The sequence below is a fragment of the Convolutriloba macropyga genome, chromosome 5 (assembly GCF_964194025.1).
Source record: "Convolutriloba macropyga chromosome 5, txConMacr16.3, whole genome shotgun sequence".
Lineage (NCBI taxonomy): Eukaryota > Metazoa > Xenacoelomorpha > Acoela > Convolutidae > Convolutriloba > Convolutriloba macropyga.
The window spans coordinates 24724546-24748361 of NC_134472.1; the positions used below are offsets into that span (position 1 = coordinate 24724546).

Here is a 23816-nt window from a genome sequence, read left to right on the forward strand (position 1 = left end):
TCTATTCTTAATTGTTTGAATCAGTCGTTCCACCAACCCGATAGCACGATGATCATTTACAGGCGCTTCGATAATTTTAATGTTGTTTTTGTTACAAAAACTCTTTACTTGATTTCCGACTAAACATTTTGCTTGGTCTAAACGGATAGATCTTGGGATTCCATGAGTTTCAATATACATGTCCAAAAACTTCAGAACGTTCGGTCCATTAGCTTTTTCGTAAATATATGCGGTTGGCTGCCAAAAAGTACACTTCAATACCCTTTTCATCAAAAATTGGTCCCCCAAAATCAATTTAAATTTCTTGATTTGGTTCTAAACATGGTATGTGGGGATTGAATTGCTTGGCGGGAATAACTGATTTAAGATTCTTACCTATTACTGTACAGGGTACGGTTTGCACTCAGTGGCCTTGACGATTAACTCGCGGTGCGTGTAAGGCCATCAGCAATGTATAGCCATACAGATCATACCCCAGGTGCCCGGGTGGCTTGAATGAATGTCATCAATGAGCGCTTCGCGTAGCACGTTCGGAATAGCCACTCGTTCGTCTATGCAAACGCACCATTACTATGGAGGGGTTGATTGCTTTTAAACGGTTTTCGTTGTTGGTCAAGATGCAATCTCTGACCTCTTTTAATACCGCGTCTTTACTGGTTAGCGAAGCTATTAGTGACTTGTTAAATATTTTCGACACTATATACTCGAAGTTGGGTACATGCGGGCTCGGGGTTAATGGGGTGCTAGCGTTTGATGAATAGGTTGGGGATGTTGAGTTAGTATTAAGTAGCGTACTTGCTTCGCGGGATGTAGTTGAGTTTTGCGTTGTTTGATTCGCCGTGCGAGAGTTGTTTGGCAAATTGGATCGCGTACTTGTGGATCGCGTTGTATTTCCACTTGTGGATTGTTGATCCGCTGCGCGGGAGGCATCGTTAAATCGAACTCGGGTTATTCTCTTTTTAGAAGGCATTACACTATTTATTGAGTTGACGTATTTAAATACAGACAGTGATTGATTAAAATTTTTGAGTTTAGGAGGATGCAGATGATTTCTAGAGTTGCAAGGGGCAAAAAGCACTGATTTTAATTTTGGGTGATGACTTTAAGAGCTATTTGTGGAATGTGATTTAATTGGCGGGATTTGTGATTGAGTAAATTGATGCTCGCGCTGCGCGAATGTCACTTTATTCCTAATTTGGATTAATTGTTTGCTGTTGCTGGTGTTTTGCAGAGCGAGAGAGGTGCAAAGTGGACTTTTTGACGCGGGTGTTACATACTTTAAATTGTTTAATTGACAAATACTATTTGAGGCTTGATTTCGCGGGGCGAGTGAATTGCTTAATACAAGTTCGCTTACACGGGTAGCGTGAGTGCTAATTGACATTATTGAATTGGTATTGGTCTCAAATTTAGGTGTAATTTGCGATGCCAGTTCATGTATCTTAGTTTTAGATGTGTTTTGCAGAGCGAGAGTGTGATGTGTAAATAACTGGTGTAAATGTGATGCGGAATATTTGGTTTTTAACTCTAATGCGTTAATTGATTTCGAGATTAATTTTAGTTTTGCAACAATAAATTCTTCGTCGTATGTAGAAATCTTTTTTTAGCTTTTTGAGACGGATTTTGGAAGATATAATCTACCAAACCCATTTTTGCCCCAGGAAGGTGTTCAATATCAAATTGAAATGGAAGGAGGCGATCGACCCAGAGGGTCAATCTACTGTTATATGACTTCTTAGATCTATGTTCTGTCATAATTGAGAGAAGTGCGCGATGATCTGTAATCACTTTAAAATGTTTTCCATATAGATAATTTTTGAAATATTCTGTTGACCAGACTACACCCAAAAGTTCAAGTTCATTTACGCTATAGCGTTCCTAGCAAGAATTTAAAAATCGAGACGCAAATGCAATTGGTTTCCACCCATCTACCGTTAATTGTTCAAGAGCAGCGCCAAGGCCAGAGCGGGACGCGTCACATTTAACGCGTGTTTCGAGTTGCGGATTGTAGTGACTATTTGCAGTTTCCTTTGCTATGCGAGTCTTAATTTCTTTAAAACAGTTTTCATGTTTTGACTTATTTGAGCGAGATTAGGGATGAATTTTCCAATGTAATGAACAGATCCCAAAAATGAACGGAGTTTCTTTAAAGTTTTGGGGCTTCAAGAGCTAAAATCGCAGCTGTTTTAGATTCGAGAGGCGAGATACCCAATTGTGAAATATGATACCCAAGCCAATCGATTTCTAATTTATCAAAATGACATTTAGGAAGATTTATCCTAAGATTTTCGTCGTCTAAACGTTGGAGACATTTCATTACATAACTTTTGTGATCATTCAGAGAACCTTTGCTAACTATCAGGATATCATCCAAAAAGCAATATGTATTTTCCAAATCAATTTGAGTGTAGTTCATAGCTTTTTGAAATTTAGCTGGCATATCAGTAAGTCCGTAGAATCGTGTTTGAAATCTATAAGTGCCAGTCATATCTCCACTAATGATATTAAAGTTGCAATGATTAGAGGTATTAGTGTCCAAATTTAATTGGCTGTATGCGTATTTCAAATCGATCGTAGAAAAGTACGTGATGTTTTGCGACGCGGGAGCATTTATTTGTTGAGATATTGATTCGATTAGCGTATCAATGTTTGGCATCTGATATTTGTTCTTGTGAATAGTTTTACTTAAAACTTTTGAATCCAGTGCAAGCTTTATCGTTTGGTCTTTTTCAACCGTAACCACAATGGGTGATATAAAATAATTATCTGGACAACTTGAAAGTTTTATAATATGTTTTTCAGCTAGCAATTTTCTAAGTTCCGCATTAACTTTGTCTTGGAGATTGATGGTAATACGTCTACCTTTTTGGTGTCTAAGTTGAAAATCTTTATGAAGTTTAGATTTTGCTACATGACTTTTCGATCTTCCATTACTTGATACCAAACCAGGAAAAGTTTTGGCTATCTGTTCTTTAAATTCAGGAGATGCAATGTTGTTGATACTGTTATCTTTTAGAAATGTAGACTGAGTTACAGCAAGTCCAAGTTGGTCGAACAAATCACGACCTATTAGGGACTTTAAACCGTCGGCTACGACTGTGAAGTTGGCTGTATCACATGCCCAGCCTTTGCTTGTGACAGGGGCTTGGATCTTCCCCTCTACTTGTATAGGTTGATTCGAAAAGGTCCGTATTTGTGGTGGTGTTGATTCATGAATCCAGAAAGAACGGGGGCTGCTTTGTACCACTTGTGACGCGAGTGAATGATTAAGTATACTGCATGCACTCCCGAAGTCCACGAGTAGGGTTGTATTGACATTGCCGATCTTGAGGGGCATATTGAGTGGTTCGACTTTTTCTACCGCAGTTTCAATCATTGCGACCGTGTTATCCTCCTCTCCACTGCTGTAGTCTGATTCGTAGAGTTTTGCTGGTTGAACGAAATTTACAGAGTCCTCTGGGTGTGGCTCTTCGTCTGACACACGAACCATCTTTTTCTTAGAGTCTTGCGGCTTTGTGTTAGTGTTCTTCTGTTGTTTACGAAACACCTTTGCAAAGTGGTTTAGTAACCCGCAATTATTGCACGTTTTCCCTTTAGCAATGCATTTTTCACAATGATTTGGGAGCCAAACTCCACCACAACTGGAACAATAGAGTGTTGATCGATTATTTTGTTTTGAGACATTGTTATTGTTCTGCCAATACGGTTTTCGTGAGTTATTATTGAACTGAACGGCGTTAACATTTGCCGGAACAAAGATTTTATTATGTTGCTGTATCTGATTTTGATTCCGCATCCCGATTTCCATATTAATTGCGAGTTCTAACGCCTGTCACGGTTCTACTGTTTGTTTTAAGAGTTCATTTTGGATTTCAGGGTCAATCAGATTGGTGATGAAAACATCTCGAATTAGGGTCTCCTCTTTGTTTTCAAAATCACAGTTTTCCGCCAATTCTTTTAGTTTACCGTAGAAATGTTCAACTGTTTCTCCCCTAAGCTGTTTTGTAATCAAGAAAACATGTCGGTCAAACGTTATGTTACGTGGGCGGATGAATGTTTCCTCCACGATCTTCCAAAAGTTAACAGTAGATAGGGTGTCAATCATGATGTGCGGGTTCTTACAATTAAGGATGCGTGCGACGTCCCTCTATCCCGATGCTCAGATAGAGGAGGGAGACTGTTTTGCGGTCTGTCAACGACCACGGTTTGTCGCCACACATGATGCCCACCTCAATTAAGCGTTGACATTTGTTTTGCCAGTTCATCTTTTGCTGCGCGTTGCGCGCGTTCCTTTCCCTCTCTGATTGTGCAGATGCACCCACTATTGTCTCTTCGTAGATTGGCTCTAGAGGTAGCTCTACCATTTCTGGTTTTGGACCGAGTAGCGTGTCCAAAATGATGTTTTCTTTGGCCAAGAGTGCCAGTTTGTACTGTACCCTCCCTTTCTTCAAGCGAAGGGGAGGATCCGGTGTTGGTTTGTCCCAGAAAGGGTCAATTCCAAGGGGTGTTCTTTTGGTTGCTGACTGCGCCATGTCGTACTTGATCTATTTAGCGTAGTGATTTGCGTTGCAAGTATGCGGGAAGAATATTAAATGGCAATTTGCGGTGTGAGATCTATATTCAATTTACTTGCGTTTACTCGCGGAGCGGGATTTCAAAAGAAGATTTGCAGAACTGATTTGAATTGCAGAATGTCAAGAGAATGAAACTGTAAAACATAAAGCACTCAAGAGCAACGTGAATGCGTGATCAGACATGTCTGATCACGGAGCGGGAAACTAAGAAGACAGTTAAAGAAAGATCATAAGATACAAATTGAACAAATTATTGAAGGTTAAGATAAATGAACTAAATTTAGGACATCATACAAGATTTACTGCATCAATGAAATTAAGGAAATAAATATACATCAGGTATCACAACTTCCTTTACTAAAAAAAATAGCGATAAAAACAGCAAAAAACGAGGTGACTTTTGATGGTACAGTTTGGTGATTGCGAGTAGCAAAACGTTTTTGCTTCAGTTGTCTTTAGCTGATCTGATGTAGTATTTTTCTTGACAACAAAAAATAGAACAAATTTTTTATTCTAAGAAATCTTGGTAGCCAAATTAATTGAATTAGGTATTAACTACTCATTTTCTGTTTAACCTTGAAGCTAACAGCGGAAAGTGATTTATGAGTTTGAAAGTTTATGGAGACATAGCAATCTGATGTCGAACTGGTTGGGAATGAGCATGCTATTACTTATCTTGTCAAGCACAAATTATTCTGTCTGCTACCATGAGAAGTCTGTTTGTGTTGTTAATTGCAGCCCATTTTAGGTCTTTCAATACATCGTTAAGTATAATTATTAGGTTACCTTGATGTAATGGACATTCTGTCTATGTTCTGTTAATCTATCTATGTCAGGTTTTGATTCATTTCTTTGGCTTTAAAGAGTCTTCAGGTTGTAAGATGATAAAAACATATCATGCAAAAAAAACGTTTTCTGCCCACAACGTTCATCAGTTGCAAAATTGTTGTACAAAAATTACCCCCCCCCCCCCCACCAATTACGTTTTCATTTAGCACTTCAAAATAGCGGCTGGTTATTTCTCGTTGTGGTATTGCCGCTTGATAAACATTAAACAATTGCTACAGTTCTGAGTAGCTTGACAGCCTGGCAGAAATTTGACAAATTAAACCAATAAATGAAAATAAGCGTTTAAAAACAAATTGACAAATAATCACATCCTTAGGTCCCAAATCCGCATCGAGTTCTGGAACAAGGAAAAAAATTGTATAGTATAAAGTTTTTTTTTGTAATTTGAAAAAGGCATCTTTTGTGATGCAAATTTTTGAAATCATATAATTTTCTTTTTGAATAGAATTATAGCTACTTTAAATTCCTAAATTAAAGTGTTGCTTTTTATAAATAAATGTATAGAAAATTGTGTTTTTGAAAAATTCAGTCTTTGTTTCCAATGTTCTGAAGGTTTAGCATATTATTTTTAGGTTTCATTTTTATGATTGAACTGTAGCAAAATGGCTGGAAAGAGGGAGCTAAAACCTATAGACAAAGCGGGTTAGGACAATCTAGTTTTTGAAAATTGAGCAGATTTGGCAATTAATTGCTTTGTTACTTCACAGCTTTTCTATCTCAAAACTGCTGCTACCACGATGTAACACCGGGTTAAAAGAGGAGAAGAGGTGCGGGGGGGGGGTGCTCAGTTTAATTAAGATCAGACTTTAATCCTACAAGATCTACCTCCTTAAGTGTCCTTGAACCGTACACTTACAGCCTACTAAAGCGCTAGAGAGAGGCTGAGCTACCAGTTTATCCCGTTTCTGAAGCGCGGAATTTAAACTGAAATCACTCAAGCGGCCGAAGGGATGTTTGAAAATGCTCTTGCTAAAAGGTCAAAGCGGTCAAAAAAAATTTTGAATAAATAAAGCATGACTCAGTTGTTTACAATAAATGTATCGAACTTTGCTCGAGAGACAGAGGATTGGCGGAATTTCCAAACCTCATTTTTTCGTCGAGCAAAAGTCCAGCTTTGCAATAATGAGATAAGCAAAAATTGTTTTAAAACAATTTAGGATTTCTTAACTGGAGCTCTATATCTGGACACTCGCTCACTTTGACCTGCTCATCCTTGTTCCGGCTTCTAACCGTCAAAAGATTTAGAACAGAATTTTCACAAATTTATATTCATACATTTATAATTGAATTGATTTGTTCTATAACATTTTTTATTCAATAAGAGTTATGTATCATAGACAAGGTTACATTAACTCTAGCAGAGTTCGTTCGAAGCCCTCCTCAGAATTATTAAGCATTATTGTTTCAGGCCTGTTTCCGCTCCCTCCACCCCCATGACACTAGATTATGACCCTCCATAAGTGAGATTTTTGAACAGTGTATTGAAATATATTCAATAGATTCATTTCTCAATAGATTGTAGAACACCAGTGAAAAATCACTCAATTGGTGAAATGAAAACAAAAAAGTTCACGGGGTAAAGGGAAACAATTCCTAATCTTTTTTTTGTTTGTTTCCTATCTCTTTTTCATTTGTTGTCCTTGAATCGCATACTACATCGAGAGCAGTAATAGTATTCTTGTTTGCAGCTTTCCATGCAAAACGGAATCAAACATAGAGGCCATAAAAGAAAAGCAGCCAGGCAAATGCACCAAACCCAAGCTTCGGTTGTGGGCTCCATTTCTGCCTCATGTTTGACGTATTCATTGCAATTCGTACAAAACAATTTGTTCAACTTCCTTCCACCTCGAGGTCTATCGGGTGTCACAACGCTAAACGGAGTCTTGGGCGCATTTGGAGGGTACAAAAGAGGGGTTTGAGGGGTCTGGTCCGGACCCTTCTTGCTCAATTCTTCTTCAATTTCAGATTTCTTCAGCATTGGTTTTTCCTGATCTTCGATCGAGGCTGAAGATTTTGATGAAAGCCTGATGCTTGACAACGATTTAACAAATTCATCCGAATGCCGCATATCATTGTCAATTGCAGGAATAATTCTTCTTTTGGGTTTTGATTCTGCTATGTTTTCATCCCCGTCAACAGTTTGTTCTCTATCTACCTCATTAAGATTGGGGTACTTCTCGACTTGATTTGGCAAGGGTTGTTGGGTTGTTTTGACGGATGGCAGTGATATGGAACCGACGTTGACAGCTGTGTCCGTCGAAATTGACGACCTTCGTCTGTGGGGACCTGTGCCTGTTTTTTCATCGCTAAAAAGAAACCAAAAAATTAAACACCCTGGCCCAAATTAATGACAAAACATTACATTAAATTAAAAAAAAATGGAGGGGCTTAATTTTTTTTCTCAAAATAAATGCAATCATAATTAAATGACATCGGACTAGCGTTGCTCTCAAACGAGTGGCGAGCGTTTTATTCTGTCGCTACGCTAGTTTAAGCTTACGAAGAAATATAGACCTCGGGTCCGCATTTCAATGCTAAAAATCGCTAAAAAATGTAAGAGTTGCGATGAATGTGGCTAAAAGATTCACCGCTAAATTCACCGCTACAAGATGTGGACGCTTTCCGGTAAAATTATTTTTCAACGCTATTCGCCACAATTCTTTTTCTGGAAGAGACATCGATCTGCCCCTGTAGAATAAGCATAGAGGAGGGGGACAGTAGTATAAAAAAGTGACTAGAACCTCAACGGGGGGGGGGGACGGACATTTTTGGAAGCCTGATTTTCTCGGCCCGACTACAACGGGGTGGGACACTTAAAATTTTTTTTATTTGAATAAAATGTCCCCTCCCCCTATATTGGAACTAAAGCAATTTTGTTGTTTTATTCTTAACTTTTCGCCTAAATTATACATCGGTGCTATGAAATTAGTTCAAATTGCTTGCAACTTTTGCAACTTTCCCGCCAAAAACTAAGCAGTGCTAGACAAAGGCGCGTTAGCTTGACATACTTTTACGTACAATTCTTGTCACTTTGGTGCTTCATTGTTCATCGCTGTTCAAGTTTTAGCGCTCATATATCCGATTTTAACATAACCTAACCCGATTTTTAGCCAAAAATGTTCAGAATTTTAGGTTTTTTGGTCCCCCACTAGGTTTTTGCGGCAAGATCTTAGAAAAATTTGCCGACACATCAAAAAATCAAGATTATGGGAATTAAATAAAGGGTTTCAGGGGACCCAGGGAAACCAGCTTATAAACATTTTTGGTTAAAAAACAGTGATTCAAGCTTATAAAACTTCGCTCAAAATTCTTAAATTCTAGTGGTCTTTATCACTATTTTTGTTTAAACTTCAAGGATTAGCAGCTAATTAAATTCCATTTTTCTCTTATCATTTGAGTTGGCTTAATAAATCTCGTATAAATATAATAAATATAACTGTTATCCATAACTGCTGGCATAACAGCTATCCATAACTGGAATAAATAATACTATATCAATAGCCGTTAATTAAAGCATTAGCTCGATCTATCGTTTCTCTTTTTATTTCACTGCACGGAAACCTAATCTCGTCAAGTTCTGTTATCAGTCAAGTTTCCAGATGTTTGAATCAATTTCACAAATTGGCAATTCCGATTTTCTTTAAATAAAAACGTTTTCAGAAAAAGGAAAATGACTTTGGGATGAGGGGATGAAGAGCTGTGAAAATGCAAACGAAGTCTGATATTTTTTCTCAGAATAATAAGTCAATGGTGGTGTATATTACTTGAATGTTTAGCATGGATTTATTAGTATTTCTGAATCTATTCGCCTCCTCCACCAACTTAGTGGGACACATATATCTCCCCCCCCCCTTACCAAGAGCGTTTGCATTCTTTTAGATAGTGATATTTCAAGATGTAACACAGTTGTTATTAGCGTTCATAAAATAATAAGGAACCCAGTATTTCCAAAAGAGAGGAAAATAATTGAAAATTGCCAATTTGGGATAGATTTAAAGAGTAATCAGTTAATGGAAAACGACACAGGAAAGCGTCCAGCGTCTGTGACAAGTAAGTAAATTTAGATAGTAATGGAGCTTTGCTTTACTGAAAAAAAACTCAGTCAGATTCAAAAATGACCTGTCAAACTAATCCTTGTTTTTACAAGCCTTGGTACTCAACTCTTTAAAACTCGCGAATGTCGTTTTAAAATTAAGGAAGCTTTGGAAACGCTGCAGTTAAACCCGTTCCCTATTCATTTCAAAACTATATTTCTTATTGTACCGGAAATCGAAATCCAATACGCTTGTAAATCAGTTTTAGTCTAAAACAATAGGTAAACATGAGAGCAATTATCAATTTTTGTTCAACAGCGGTTCCCTTTCAGGAAAATCACTTCGACCAATAAAAATTTGCCTCAACAGAGGCTTCATTGACTTGCACATCTGCCATTGCGGGAAGTGCAAAAATCCAGAAATTTTTGAACGTCAAGACCGGGTTGTTCATGATTTGGGAAACGGACAACTACACATCACCCTCCGCAACAATTGAGTAAGACTTTTTTGTAGTAGACCGGATATATGGGTAGGAACTATTTTTCAAAAATTCCGGTTCTGCTGACTTTTATTGGGTGTAACACAATAATAAGAGAAACCCTGCATGTATGGCAGCGGAAAAGCTGACTTAGTAGGTTCTTTGCGACACAAACTTTGTTGCAAAAACGAATTTTGATGCAGTCTGATATGTGCAGGAAGAACGGTGTTCTGTCACATGCCGTGGCAGATCAACCCCTCCTGGTACGTCCGTCAGTGTCCCTCCCTTTGACATGACCTCACTCACTACACACAAGAAATTTCTAGCCCAAAAAGGGGGGACGGTACAAATTTAATTTTTTAAAAAAGCCAATTGGGCCATATAAGCCCGGCTTCAAGTGTTTTTTGGACAATATAGGTACAAATACAGGATGAGACAAGACTTTTTAGTTTTGTTTGGTTCGTCAGTCCTCTTCGCTATTACTTTCTATGATTCTTGCTCGTCTTCTCTTTTTGGTAGGTGGTTGATCTTGCAGATTTTGTTGATCAATTGTTACTGGGAGGTTGGCTGGAGGTTGTTCATCAATTGTGATTAGAGGTTGGGGGCTGCTATCTGAATCCTCCATCGCTTGACTTAGAATGAATCCATCGCAAGCTGCGTCTGTAGATGAACCACTGTCCGAAAACTCTGACAAATTGTCAAAATCTACCAAATTTTGATTCAATTCGTCCTCGCTAAAATTTCGCTGGTGAAAACTTGGGTCGGGAATTGAGTTGAAACTTGTGTTTAGAATGCTATTAGTTTGTGGAACGTTTGCTGACTGTTGCGTTTGACGTTTGTTTTTTTGTTGCTTTTTGTTTTTTACCTGCTGCGAGCTATCCTGCCCATGCTGCCCGCTTTCCTGCGCCCGCTGCCCGCTTTCCTGCACCCGCTGCCCGCTTTCCTGCGCATGCTGCCCGCTTTCCTGCGCATGCTGCCCGCTTTCCTTCGCCTGCTGCCCGCTTTCCTGCTCGCTTTCGCCCAAGTCATCGGCGCCCCAATCGGGGTCATTCATTATTGATTTGAAGAACATATCCTCTCTTATTGAACGATGACAAAAGGGCAGCATGGAAACTTGGTCATTCATACTAAATTGTTTGTCATCGTAGCCTGACAAAGATTTCTTGTTGAACACAATTGTGTGCAGCCTGTGGTTGCTTGAAGCTATTCTCGTGTTGAGCAGACGCACCACCTCACCGCCCAAAAGAGTTTGCTTGTACAATTCATGCGTCATGCTGCGACGTGCATCTTTTGTGACCCCTTTTGCTGACTGTTTGGTGCAACCTGAAAAAAAAACTTAGTTTATTTCAAATTCATTCCATTGTTTCCATACCCAAACAAACTTTATTTGCTAGAATGATTTGCATATGCCTGTTTGTTTTGATTACTTGTGTTTGTAGAGTGAAAGGGGGGGCTAGTGAAAAAGACTGGCCTTCAGCGAGCTTGATTGAATACAGCTTTGGCTTGAGTCCACAAAACTCAGCAATTGGCCGGCTTCCCATCTCATCTTTGAATTTAAGAGTGACACGTGCAATGTCCCTGCTATACAAGGGGTGTTCTGGTGGAAAGTTTGAAAAATCAAACTGTTCAGCGACCGACTTTTTCCGTTGTATTTCTGCAAAGAAGTCTCTTGAACGCACTTCATATACGAAAGAGTCCGTGTCTGAGTAAAGTAAATTGCAGTCAAAGTTCTTCTTCATGACTTTGTAGTGAAACTCGAACATGGACTTCTTTGCCAAATCAAATATACATGCACCCACTATGGTTGTTTTGTCCCAAAGTATTTCTGATTGCTGAAGGCATACTGTGACAAGATCTTCGCTAATAATTTTTGATGATTGGTACTCGGGCTTGTCTGTCCACTTTAGCGTTTCCTCTTCCGTGCGGGTTATCCTGACTTTCATTCGGTTTCGCTTTCCCTCACAAGTTTTTCCAAACGATGAGTTAACCATCAATTTGAAAAAGTCCTCCTCAAATTTATTCTTCGCTTGCTTTCGCTTTTCGGTGTTCAGTTGTACGTAGGGTGCTAGCCACTTTTGCTATTTGAACGAAAGCACTCTATGAAGCTTGGTCACCACCAATCCTAGTTCAACGTAGAGTTTGAGGGTTTGATAGTGCAGAGTGTAATTCTGTTTATCGAACAACGTCTGAATGAGCTTTTTCACCTGCGGGGGTTTTTTAATTTGCATGTCGGCCAACAAGCTGCTTTGATACTCACTGAGCCAGCATTCATCAATCGCATCTTTTGTGGGCGCCAAAGGAAAATCAGAGTGTAGATCGTGCAGGCTGTCGGGATAACTGAAATCGACTTCAACTATGTATCCAACCTCACCATCATCAGGCGTATTCAATATTCGACGCAAAATTTCCTGGGCTTCCTCATCGGTCCATTCACTTTTGTCAAACATTTCGAAATCATGGAGGGGTAAGGGGAATTTTTCCATGATTCCTCCATACAGATTATTGGCATCGATCAATATTATGAATGAGGAAAGGTTCTTCGGTTTGTAGTCCGAAAGAAACTTGTTGTTTGCGCGACAGAGCCGCTTGCTGTAAACCGAGCTCACGCCTCCTCTTATAAGACTTTCTACCATGTCGAGGTGTTCCCTTTCTGTTAGAAGATGTAGTTGAGGGTTGCATATTTTGAGCATTGCATCTCCTGACAAGTTGTAAGCCGTGTAATACTGGCAGCAGTCGAGCCCATATGTATCATAGCACACTTTATGTATCATAGCACACTTAGTTTATTTCAAATTCATTCCATTGTTTCCATACCCAAACAAACTTTATTTGCTAGAATGATTTGCATATGCCTGTTTGTTTTGATTACTTGTGTTTGTAGAGTGAAAGGGGGGGGGGCTAGTGAAAAAGACTGGCCTTCAGCGAGCTTGATTGAATACAGCTTTTGCTTGAGTCCACAAAACTCAGCAATTGGCCGGCTTCCCATCTCATCTTTGAATTTAAGAGTGACACGTGCAATGTCCCTGCTATACAAGGGGTGTTCTGGTGGAAAGTTTGAAAAATCAAACTGTTCAGCGACCGACTTTTTCCGTTGTATTTCTGCAAAGAAGTCTCTTGAACGCACTTCATATACGAAAGAGTCCGTGTCTGAGTAAAGTAAATTGCAGTCAAAGTTTTTCTTCATGACTTTGTTGTGAAACTCGAACATGGACTTCTTTGCCAAATCCAATATACAGGCACCCACTATGGTTGGTTTGTCCCAAAGTATTTCTGATTGCTGAAGGCATACTGTGACAAGATCTTCGCTAATAATTTTTGATGATTGGTACTCGGGCTTGTCTGTCCACTTTAGCGTTTCCTCTTCCGTGCGGGTTATCCTGACTTTCATTCGGTTTCGCTTTCCCTCACAAGTTTTTCCAAACGATGAGTTAACCATCAATTTGAAAAAATCCTCCTCAAATTTATTCTTCGCTTGCTTTCGCTTTTCGGTGTTCAGTTTTACGTAGGGTGCTAGCCACTTTTGCTGTTTGAACGAAAGCACTCTATGAAGCTTGGTCACCACCAATCCTAGTTCAACGTAGAGTTTGAGGGTTTGATAGTGCAGAGTGTAATTCTGTTTATCGAACAACGTCTGAATGAGCTTTTTCACTTGCGGGGTTTTTTAATTTGCATGTCGGCCAACAAGCTGCTTTGATACTCACTGAGCCAGCATTCATCAATCGCATCTTTTGTGGGCGCCAAAGGAAAATCAGAGTGTAGATCGTGCAGGCTGTCGGGATAACTGAAATCGACTTCAACTATGTATCCAACCTCATCATCATCAGGCGTATTCAATATTCGACGCAAAATTTCCTGGGCTTCCTCATCGGTCCATTCACTTTTGTCAAACATTTCGAAATCATGGAGGGGTAAGGGGAATTTTTCCATGATTCCTCCATACAGATTATTGGCATCGATCATTATTATGAAAGAGGAAATGTTCTTCGGTTTGTAGTCCGAAAGAAACTTGCTGTTTGCGCGACAGAGCCGCTTGCTGTAAACCGAGCTCACGCCTCCTCTTATAAGACTTTCTACCATGTCGAGGTGTTCCCTTTCTGTTAGAAGATGTAGTTGAGGGTTGCATATTTTGAGCATTGCATCTCCTGACAAGTTGGAAGCCGTGTAATACTGGCAGCAGTCGAGCCCATATGTATCATAGCACACTTTTCTAAAGCAGAGTACTACTGCAGCGAGGAGAAACACATCTGTTGTCAAATACAAATTGTAGTAATCACCAATGTGTTGGCACTTGAATAAACTGAACACTTCGAGGGCTCGCTTGTATTCATCTTCACTCACTGTTACCTCGTACTGCTGCAAACTGTTTGACCATTTCTCGAGAGGGGGAAGCTGGGCCTCTTGCAGTTTTTCAAAGCTATCGACGAAGCAATAAGGGAACGAGCCTTTTTGTTTTAACAAATTAACCGACGTTGTTGGCCACGCTTGAAAATGTTGTTCCAATAAGGTGAATTGATCAGATGGCAGGTTCTGTACCAACTTGTCGAGCGATGCTTTCATGAACTTAAATGACTCCAATAGTCTGATATACTCATACTGGCTTGTCCAAACACCTTTCTTGTTTTGTGTTGTTTTCATATGCACTCCAATTTGCAATGAGAGGAATTTCTCACTCGTGCTTGGCACAACTGAAATTGTGTTTTTGTCATTCAGACTTTGTAGTGCTAATACTACGTGATGAAGATCATAGTTTGCCAAGTTGTGCGCAAATAGGGGGGTGAAGTTTAGAGTTTTGCGTTTCAAATTGCACTGCGCATGTGCCCATCCCAAAAATTTTCCTGTGAAATGGCAGTGGTCTAGAACAGTGGGATCTTGTGAGGATGTATTCAATTCAGTTTCACAAATCCAACACAAACTAGCTTGATCTTTAGTGATTGTTGGCTCGCCGGCAAAGTTTTTGTGTTGTTGTTTCACGTCGTATATATCCCTAGCAATTTGTTCCAGTGACTTAACAAATTCAACCATGACATTCGGACCACATTTGAAATCGAAGTAGAATGGCTTTGTTTCATTTAAAGCAACGAAGAGCAAAGCATAACTACACGGCTTGTGTTCCTCCAATGCTCTAGTAACTGAGTTTTGTTGTGTATTGATAGTGTTAGCAACTGGTTCAATTATTGACTCCAGATCGAAAAATCCAACTATCGGCGCAAACCATCGGGCTTGAACATTTTTGAATTCAAAGTTTTGCTTATTGGCTTTCGGCATTTTAATTATTGCTTGCGTGTTTTGATGGCATATTTCTTCATGTCTCTCATGTTGAGCCAATGAGGTGCTGATGTGGAAACAGTTACGACACAAATGGTTGTCAATGCGCTGGTGTTTTCCAAGATATTTATGAATAAGTGCCTTGATATTTGTGATCAGGACATAGTGATGCATTGATCCATCACTGAGCAAGATTGAAATTGTAGTTTTTATTATTTGACATGCGGAAAGGAATCAGTTTCTTGTTCGAGTGTCGAAAAACATTAACGCGTACCAAGTTCAGCAGTTAAAATTTTTCCATCTGGTGAAAAGCCATGGGCATCATGAATTCACCAGCCGCTTGTTTTGCTCCTGGATTTTCCGAACTATACATTATTGGATTTGTCTTTTGTCTCCATGAAGCATTGGCGGGTATCAACCGGGGTCCGAATGTGCTATGGTACTGAGCTGTTTAGCAGTAGAGAAAACATTTCTCGTCTTGTCGGTTTCGAATGTTCAACAGGTACTGACATTTTGCTAGCTCAGTAGGCAGAGCTAAATATGAAGAAGCAGCAATTGGTTTTGACCTGGCGAGCCTCAATTCAATGTTTTCAATGCTATCTACTGTCCAGCCGCTACCATGGGATGCAAAATTGTTCAAGGCAAGCAGCATTTGTTCAACCATTCCAGCGAAACAGGATTTGCTCAAGCCTGTGAAGTCGACCCGCTGCATTTTTGAGTTGATGTATGTTTTGATGCGATCTGGCTGGCTGCTAACATTTTCATCGCTCGTTGGTTTTGTGAGTTGTACCAGTGCGCTAAACTGAAGTTTTTGTGCTTGATTTTGGGTGTTGAGTTGAACAACGTTTTCAATCTCATCACGTTTGCTACGCATGAAACTTAGCAAGTCTATTTCATGTTCTCCCACTGGTATGTCATATGTTTTCAAAACACAGCCGAAAGCTTGCTCGGACGGAAGAATTCCAGAACTTGGGTTGTTTTCAGCACTAGCATCCCATACTGTCAGTCCAAGATTTTTATTCATGTGCTCCATGTACTTGAGGTTGTCTGTTAAAAACTTGTTGCAGTATAGGCAAAAGCGTGGGTGGGTTGAGTTGTGTTGTTGTCTCATATGCGTCTCGAGCTCGACAACTTTTTCATTAGCAAATGCGCACTCATCGCACACGAATACGTTTGTTTGTGCATAATGTTTATGCACATCTTTCATGTGCCGACGTAAGCTTCGTTTGTCCGAAAGTGTCTTTTTGCAAACTCTACACTTCTCTGAATTCATTACAGGTGTAAGAACTTGAGACAAATAAGGAAATGGGGTGAAAGTTTTCAAGAGGAAAGAATGAAAGTTTTGATAAGACTGTTGAAAATTATTTCTGTAACTTGAGTTGAAAGTTAAGGCAAAAAGCAAATGAGAAAAATTTATTGTTGGAGGGGACACATTTTCACAACACTCTCAACCAATCAGAGTGCGCGTCTTTTTTGTTTACTTTTGGGACTGAAAGCTACTGCTCCACAAATAGTGGTTGGGGGGGCAGCAAGTCTACCACACTGTTGTGTCAATATCACAGATGCACTTGTTTACCTGCTTTGCTAGTTTTTGTTGGTTCATCACAGGTGATTCTGAGATCACAGTTTTACTTCTTATTTACATAGCCTAGTTTTGTTTCACTTTCTCTACTGAATAATAGCAATTAGTGAAATATGTTTATTGACTGTCTGTCATGATATGAAAAAATCCAAGCTTTAACTGGGTTTATTTCAACCCGGTCTGTTTTTGCTTATTTGTTTACGGCAATGTCTCAAATACTTGTCTGTTCAATGTCTGAATTTCGCCGCATCGCCTAAATCTTTCTCTCAAAAAATCATGCAATGTCTAGCGCTAAGATTGATTGTTAGAGAAAATTAAATTAAGAACTAGTTTAAAGAAGGAAACACAAAGTTCATACGTTGGAACAATGAAAAGCAACAAATGAAATGTTCAATATGCACAATGAGTTTGAGGTGGGTTTTTTTTGTTTAGAGTCGAGATAACTTGATGACCTTCTTGACGGGGGCATAGCACTGGCTCAATGGAGGTGTTTCATCAAAGTTGATATCATCAGAAAAATTGTTTACAAGCAACGAGAGGCTTTCCGGGGTTTTTGTTTCTTCACTTGGCGACTGATCAAAATTCCAAAAACCAGATATTTGCTCAACTTCTTCTAGCTGCCCCAATTGATTCTCCCAAATTTCAATGCAGTCATGATCGTAGTCTGCAAAAAGTTTTCTTGTTCGCTTCGCCAATTTTTTCACATCCTGCTTCTTTGTTTGAATGGGAGTAATACATCCATAATATCGATGAGCATATGGAGACTCTTCTTGTCTTGGTGATTTTTCTGGCGTTTTTGTAAGATGAAATAAATCGTTTTGTTTTGTGTATTCAAGTATTGGTTCAATGTAATTAACTGGAACAATAAAGCTGTTTTTTGTGTGCTATAAATCTGTCTTATCATCAAAGCTTTCCTTTACAAGGACAATATTTTTGAAGTTGTGACACATTCGCACAAGGGTTCGAGTGCCTCGCTCACTTGTCTTTGCAATTTCTAAATATTCAGCAGCCATATTACAGGTGATGGATAAACAATTGAGATGTTTTTTGTTCTGATTTTAGGGATTTAAACGGTAACAACGCACACAGTTTTCTTTGTAAGGAAAATTTTATAAAGACTTAACAGCACCGAGTCTAGAGCCAATTCTAGTAACAAGAGAAATGAAAACTTGTTTTTATGTCGTATGGAACTGAAAGGAAAAGCAGGATGAAAGCAAATTCAAGAAGAAGGTTATGTAACAAAAGACTTGTAGTAGTGTAATAAGGTGCCAAAGAACTAAAGAGTTTTCACAAAACTTATATTGAACAACAAAAAAGAACCAATGGCGGAAAGAATGAAAAAATTGTTGCAGACCGATTTGTTTGTTTGACTTAATCATTTCATCATTATTCCGTCATGTCTATAAATAGATTTATGTCATATTGACCAAAGTTCAATTGGGTTGCTCTCGAGAAATATAAAGAGACTCGAGTAGGCATGCTAATTTATCCATTGCTAATGAAAATTTGTCAGTTTTTAGATTTAGAGGTCGGGACTTGTAAAACTGTTTTCTGCTATGGCCTTTATAATGCTTGGCCCGGCGATGTTGCATTAGTGAATGGAAATTTTTAAATTGCCTTGGACAATTGTGACAATGAATGGGTCTTGATTCAGCAGGGTATATTTTTTCCGATCTTTTGAATTTCATATTTCGTATCTAACTAATATAAATGAGTATAAATTTGTTTACACGCGTAGGGAGGGGGATTTGTTTGTTCAGCTGTTATCTTGTCTAGACATGTTGGCGTGGGGTTTGAAATTGTTTACATTCCGACAAACAGTAATGTATTAGTCATTTATCTTTTCAGATTACTTTGATACAGTTTGTCTCAATATATGCAACATTATGGGTAATGTTTTGTCTAAGGATGTTGAGTACAGCGACTTTCATTTGGATCTCTCGCTCAATGAAAAACGGCTTGTTAGGGCTGCTGTTAAGACTTATCATACCACTGGCACCTATTTATCCTTGAAATTGTTCAAACGTGATAGTGAACAGGTCGATTGGGATTTCAATCAAAAAATTACACTTTCGGCGCGAGAGTTTCGGTTGCTATGTCAGAACATAGAAAAACTAGAACAAATGCTTGATCAACCAGTTGGGTTGATCGACTCTCTTCTAAAACCGGATTCAACTGATGACTCGAAGCGTCCAGCAAAACGGGCTGGCAAAACGCCAACTCAGGGCCAAAAGAAGATACCAAAAACATCTGTAACAGTCAACGAGTAATCGGAATAATTTCTATTATACCTTTTGCTTCCTGTCATTGTTTATGCTTTCATAGTTAGTTCATTAGCTTTTTCTTTTTTGTTCGTTATGGTTGAGGCAATGTATGAGAACAGTCCTGAATATTTCAAGAAATTTCAAAAACGTTTCAAGTACAATATTTGTGAGACGGAACCAAAACTTGAAAACACAACAATTGAAAATTATGCATATGGTTATCATTCATCTGCAACAGTTATCGAAGGTTGCACATTTGGCTCCAATCATTATCATGTTATGTATGAATTTGGTTCTCAGGATGATAATACATTCGATTCTCTTTATGTACCTGCGGTGATACCGTGTCTCGTTAACTGTTTCAAATTACTTATTCAGCCTACGCAAAAAGACTTGTTAAACGTGGTGCAATAATTTCACGACTACATGTTGCTGTTGAATACCTTTCAAAATCAACTTCTTCTGCAGTTACCAAGAACCAGAAACAACTTCCAGCACCCTTGAGTGAGGCAACAGCAAAATCTATTAGTACTTTTACGACCAACAAACGTTCTTCTACAGTCCCTGATGTAACTATGAAACGATTTTGCCAGCTTATGCTAGGTGAACACTCCTCAACTCTTTATCAGATAATGGATATTCTGCTTAGTGGCCACGGGAGTTTTGTGCGAGAAACCTCAAACTCTTTCATAACCTTTCAATTTTGTAAAAATTGATATTCAAAAAGTGTTGTTTGAAAATTAAATTAACTTTTACTTCATATGTTTTACAAAAGCTAGCAACTCTAATTCATTTACATCAGGTATAAACGGAAATTTCTCACTATAAAAATAATGAACAATATATATGCAAAATAAACCACAAAGCTGGGAGTCTGAGGATTGCAATGGAGACTGAATGTCTCTTCTATGTTCCATGATATCCATCATTATCTCCAAGTCTTTACACTGTTGTAAACGGTTGAAAATATCCTTGTAGGTAGTCAAGGGTAGAGCCAATGGATCCGCAAAATATATTATCGGGTATGCATATCGTTTAGCTAGCACTACCCAGTGGGTTCCAATAGAGTTGGATCGTGATGCATTAACAATAAAAAATGTGTTGGTTTGCAAGTTCAGAGGATAATTATCAGCGGCCTAAACACCTCTGAATTTGAATTTGAGGTGTTTACACTTTTTCACTTGAAGATGAATTTGATCTTCGTCCATTAGTATGTGATCATGGGAAGAGCGTTTTTAGATGCGTTTCTTGCAGAGTCAATGTAGATCGTAGATGCTTTTTCCCCAAGAAAAAATATTTCAACGTTATGAGCTAACGCTGCATCGAACTTGAGTTCGACAGACAATGATGAATTTGTGAGCTCTGGATGAATAAAGTCATGAGTTGCCTCTTGAGTGCTGGTCAGATCAAATACCATTATATAATGGTTTGCGAACTCACTCAGAGGTATTCCATGGCCATTTTCTACATAAGCTAATGCACTCATTGAATTGTAGTACAACCTCTTGTTGTCAGTTGTTGACATTTGAGTTCCAGCCGTTGCAAAACCATTTCGATAAATGGTTATCTCTCTTAAAGCAAATTTTTGATAATGGAATGGATAAGCGGTGTTGGTACCGATGAATGCTGTACCAACGCATAATGCAACAATGACTCTTCGGATTGGCTCTTTAGTGAAAATATCCTCATGTTTCCAGCTTTGTTGGCCTGTTGTAGCCAAGAATGTTTTGGTAATTACTTCATTGTATCGGTAAATTGCCGGAGTTTTCAATAATGTCTTCTCAATTGCACCTACAACATTATCTGACACCGTCATCTTCCTGACAAATAAATTAGCCTCATCTATTTTAACCTTGTAGTGTTTCGCTGCGTCTTCGCTGATGACGGCAAAATCATCTTGGGATCTTCTCATTGAAATGCGTAACGTAACTCCACTAACCAAATGTTTCTCACATGAAAAGAAATCAACCGCCAACTTTCCATATAATGTTATGCGTGCGGATTGTCGCACTGTTCTTTTTCTTATATCTGATATTGCTGCTGGAATAGTGCCGGGTTTTCTTCATACTCATAACCCTGACATTTCAGCCAGGTCTTCTTTGCGTCTGTCCCATGAGAGAATTCAGTTTCTATGAAAATTTTGTGTGCATAGTGTCCATTAGCTGTTGAAATTTTGATACCATTTGCAGAAACAGTACAGTCGGCGAAAAGTGAATGAAGGATATTATTAGCAAAATATGGAAGATCACTGGCATTAGCGTCACCAGCTGTGAAGCGCAAATCCGTTCCATCTGTTTGAAGTATTCGACACTTGATCTCCAGGTAAATTTTTTGTAAGTCAATAAAATTGTTGCGATCACCAACAACTTCAAATTCCAATGATGATCCCGAAGGCGAATAAAGCGGTCCTGTTTTTTGCTCGAATGATTGATCAAATGTTACCAGCAAAGGTGGTTTTTCAAATAAGTCTAAATAACTGTGAGTGGCTTCAGATGGTATCACAATATTAGTTCGCATTTTTCACTCGCGAGAAAAAATCCAGACGACTCCTTTTCGGATGGGGTTTTCGAGAAATGATTCTTCTGGTTGAGATTTTTTGTTTTTGGTTTGAAAGAGGTCTCGTGTATTGTCGTCTTTTTCGTCTAATTATTTTACGGCCTGATGCAATACGTGATTGAAGAGATCCACCTATTTGTTTGCGAGCTGTTTTGGCTACTGTACTTTTCAGTGCTTGTTTTGCTGACTTTCTTTTGGTTGCAACTTCTACTAACTCCGGTGCTCCTTGAACCAATAAATCACGACCAATCTTTTTTGCTGCGGGCCAGAGAAATTTGCGTGCTAATGGCAGAGCAACTCTTCCAATACCTGCAGCAAGCGCTCCAAAACCACTGCCTCTTTGTCTGTAGTGTCCGGAAAAATGCGGCATTGATTGAGATGCTTGATTGCTGTAGTAAGCCTCCATATTAAATAATTTTTTGAAATTTTAAACTGACTATAACTTTTCCGGTTCCAGTAAAAGGAATTAGTTTTCCAGTTTCGTTTCTCGACTCTACCTGTATGTTCTGAATGTTGTTTGATAATATTGGCTTGTAATCCAAATTTGTGTAGGACTTGTGGTGTATGGGTGTCACTGTGTTTATGCTACCGTTTCTCAAACGTCTTTCAGACTCAATGATTTTTATTACTGGAGCTCTCACATTACCAACGTTCTGATGTTCAATTATATCAATGTATACAAATATTAACTGTGATCCGCAAGTGATATCAACTGGAAATTCTCCAACATGTCTGTTCAAAGAGTTGCCTGCTTTTTCTGACTTTTAACCAATGTGAATAAAACCATGATTCGAAATATCTCTTATTCCTTTAAAACCAAGAATAATGGGTACTTCTTCATCTTCAAATGACAAACCTTCGTTAGGTCCAAATTTCAAAACTAACTTTTGCGTTACAGTGTCAAAATCATAGTCAAAGTTTTTCAATTGAGCGATTCGAAAAAATTCTTTCAGAAGCTCTTCTGAACTGTTGTATATACCTTTGCGAATTCTTCGAAGTTGTCCGGTTCGGTTATGTGAAGCATCAAGTTCAGCGCCAGAACTGACATACGCAACTATTTCGGCTGAGTTTACATTATTGATGTTTGAGGGAAATGATATTGAAGCAAGGGCAACTTGCCAATCTCCATCTAACTGTAATGGTTGAGCGAGTTGATTTCGAAACTTGGCCATAGTATTACTGGAAAAAATTCCCATTGATGCATTCGATATCAAATCAATAGTAAATTCTCTATGAATACTCATGTTTAATCTTTGACAGGAAGAACGTTCACTTGGACTAATTCTGGTTCATAAAATTTACCTTCAATTATAACGTTGTTTGCGTCTATAAGGTTGTATGTTGGTGGACTAAGGGTAGCAACCTTGAATACTGTGAAGACTTCGTCTGTGTAATTTTGTTTATAACCTTTCCTAAATATTTGGTCTGGCTTTGCAATCCGAACCAGGTCTACTTCTTCGTATTTTGGCTTGTACTTTTTTGTGCTAATTGCTAGGGATATTAGAAACGGTTCATGTTTATTGAAAGTTTTATTAGGTGCAAGTTGGGTAACACGATTAACACGAGTGTTTATAGTATTAACAAACTAGGGCAATTGCTTAATATAAGTCCAAGTCCAATTTTCCTCCAGGTATTTGTGAATAATGTTTTTGAGCGATCGAATATTCCTCTCAGCAAATGCCGACTTGGTTTCGTTTTCGGTTGTATATAAATGAATCTCCTTCTTTTCACAAAATTTTTTGAATTCACTTTTAAACTCGGATCCCTTGTCTGTCCAAACCCTTTCTGGTTTTTTCTGTTCGATCATTTTTTCGAACGCTTCAACAGCATCTTTTGCATATAAAGCCTTCATTGGTTGCACTCTAAGGTATCGCGATAAAACATCAACAGCCACCAGTAAATATTTGACTCCATTGTTGTGTTGGGCAATTTTATCCATATACGCCACATCGACAGACCAGATTTCGTTTATTCTGCATGCAACAGCTTTTAGTCTCGGGAAAGTTTTTCTGAATTGTTTGTATTTTGTGTATGGGGCTTTCGACTGAAGGTATTGAACCACTTTTGGATCTTGGTAAACCACTGGCTTTTTTCAAGTTAGCAATGCTACCAAAAGCTGCACTACCTTTTGTGTATAATTTGTTCAATTGTTAAACGTGAGAGGAAGTAATTTGTCCACGAGCTAGACGGTTGGATTTCGTCTTTTGCATCTTC

At 38.7% G+C, this 23816-nt stretch overlaps 1 protein-coding gene across 1 annotated transcript in view; it reads right to left on the reverse strand.

The window, feature by feature from the left end:
* Positions 1 to 7050: 7050 nt before the first annotated feature.
* LOC142340320 (uncharacterized) overlaps positions 7051 to 23816 on the reverse strand; it is a 35653-nt gene continuing 18887 nt past the window's right edge. The window contains exon 2 of the mRNA XM_075390895.1: positions 7051 to 7729. Coding sequence (XP_075247010.1) covers positions 7051 to 7729 — 679 coding nt within the window. The remainder of the gene's footprint in view (positions 7730 to 23816) is intronic.